We start from the raw sequence: 1,515 nt of genomic DNA, 5'->3' as shown, positions 1-1,515 counted from the left end.
AACAGGAACAAATTAGCTTGCTTATTTCCCATCAGCTGAAAATTTCCCTGCGTTTGGGCTCAATGATGAATATTCTATTAGAATTTTACTTCCTTTTCATGTGTTACTCTAATTAGAAAGGAGTCTGAAAAAGTCAAGGACCATTTCGCCCGGTATTCTTAAAACAAATTATTCATTACTACCTATTATTAGATATATTTTTGTTTCCACTATTCAAACTCTTTTTGTCCACCCATTGTTTATACCCGTAAAAAATCCAACACCAAGTTCTGCCTGGTAACAAATTAATGTCATGAACTTTCCTATGCTACTTGTATTTCTAGACTTAAATGTGAGACAAAAATCAACCCACTCAATAAGTAAATAATGTCTCTGTATTATAGTCCTTTGTCAGGAATAATAAGGCAGTTTTACTTTTTACAGGAAATGGAAAATAAAACCTCAACAAATGGATGCAACTGTGCAGAATGGCTCTCAAATGGGCAATGCTGAAAATTGATCTGGTTACTTGTCAATTGCATTATTCAGAGATGACATCAGCAACAAAGCTGTAGCCAATGCTGGGTCATTGCCCATCCCGAGAAAACCTTTCATAAATAAAAACCCTATTCTTTAAAAACATAAACATTTTTAGGGCTGTAATTTGAGTTTTAAAACTTAATTAAATAACTTTCTGCCAGCCTCACTAATAAGCACTGAACCAGATACCACACAAGCACCTGAACACACGACAGCCACTGCTAACGAAACATTTCAGAGCATATCATCACTATGTGTCCTTCTAGAGGAAAAGCAGGCTGTTGGTTGAGACAGTTTCTATAATATTCATTTCTGATTTTGTTTATGATCCATTTTATAGATTAGCAAGATCTGTTAGAGCCTTGCTAATGGAAATCCTGAATCGAAACCTTTTGTAATGACATGCTCTTGAATGTTCTTCAGACAATTCTATTCTGTTCTGTCAGTGCGAAAGACATCATGCTTCTTTACCTGGGGGATTATGTTCATTGAGAATCACAAGTGATGCTGGTGTAGGTCTTCTTTTCCTGATCTGTGAACAACAAAGGCCCAGCTAATATCAGTGAGAATCAAACACTGCCCCAGGTTACTCTACAGTTTGCAAAGCTGTCTCATCCTCATCTTTTCCCAACATACAAAAACAAACCTCTGGAGGGCACACGGTAGGTGTTCACTAATTTTATTTTGCAATAATAGAAAGCTAGACAGTAGAATTTTCAGATATTAGTGTCACATTCTTTGACCAAAAAAGCTACATTTCCACAGAAAAGAAATAATTGTATGTACTCAAATGCTGTTATTGAAAATTAATAAACGGTGAAGGTACAGGGATGGTTTTCTACTGTTAATGGCTCTCTTCGAGCCTCATAATATTGGTGATGCTTTTGAGAGCCATTATCCTTATTTCTAAAGCGCGTAAGAAGAGCTTAGAAACCTATTTCTAGCAGGAGTCCTGGTTAAATTAACAACATGAGTTTTAAATTCCATTAATATTAT

General features: G+C 35.6%; 1 protein-coding gene across 2 annotated transcripts in view; it reads right to left on the bottom strand.

Moving 5' to 3' along the window:
• The window catches only part of PPP1R1C (protein phosphatase 1, regulatory (inhibitor) subunit 1C), a 155,222-nt gene that overhangs the window by 152,013 nt on the left and 1,694 nt on the right, over positions 1 to 1,515 (bottom strand). The window contains exon 2 of one of the 2 annotated variants that reach the window (XM_012651179.1): positions 991 to 1,051. In XM_012651179.1, coding sequence (XP_012506633.1) covers positions 991 to 1,051 — 61 coding nt within the window. Of the gene's footprint in view, positions 1 to 990; positions 1,073 to 1,515 lie in introns of both variants that reach the window. The other variant, XM_012651178.1, reaches the window with a different exon arrangement.

The sequence above is a fragment of the Propithecus coquereli genome, unplaced genomic scaffold (genome assembly GCF_000956105.1).
Source record: "Propithecus coquereli isolate 6110/MARCELLA unplaced genomic scaffold, Pcoq_1.0 Scaffold35, whole genome shotgun sequence".
NCBI lineage: Eukaryota > Metazoa > Chordata > Mammalia > Primates > Indriidae > Propithecus > Propithecus coquereli.
This window is presented reverse-complemented; position numbering and strand designations above follow the sequence as displayed.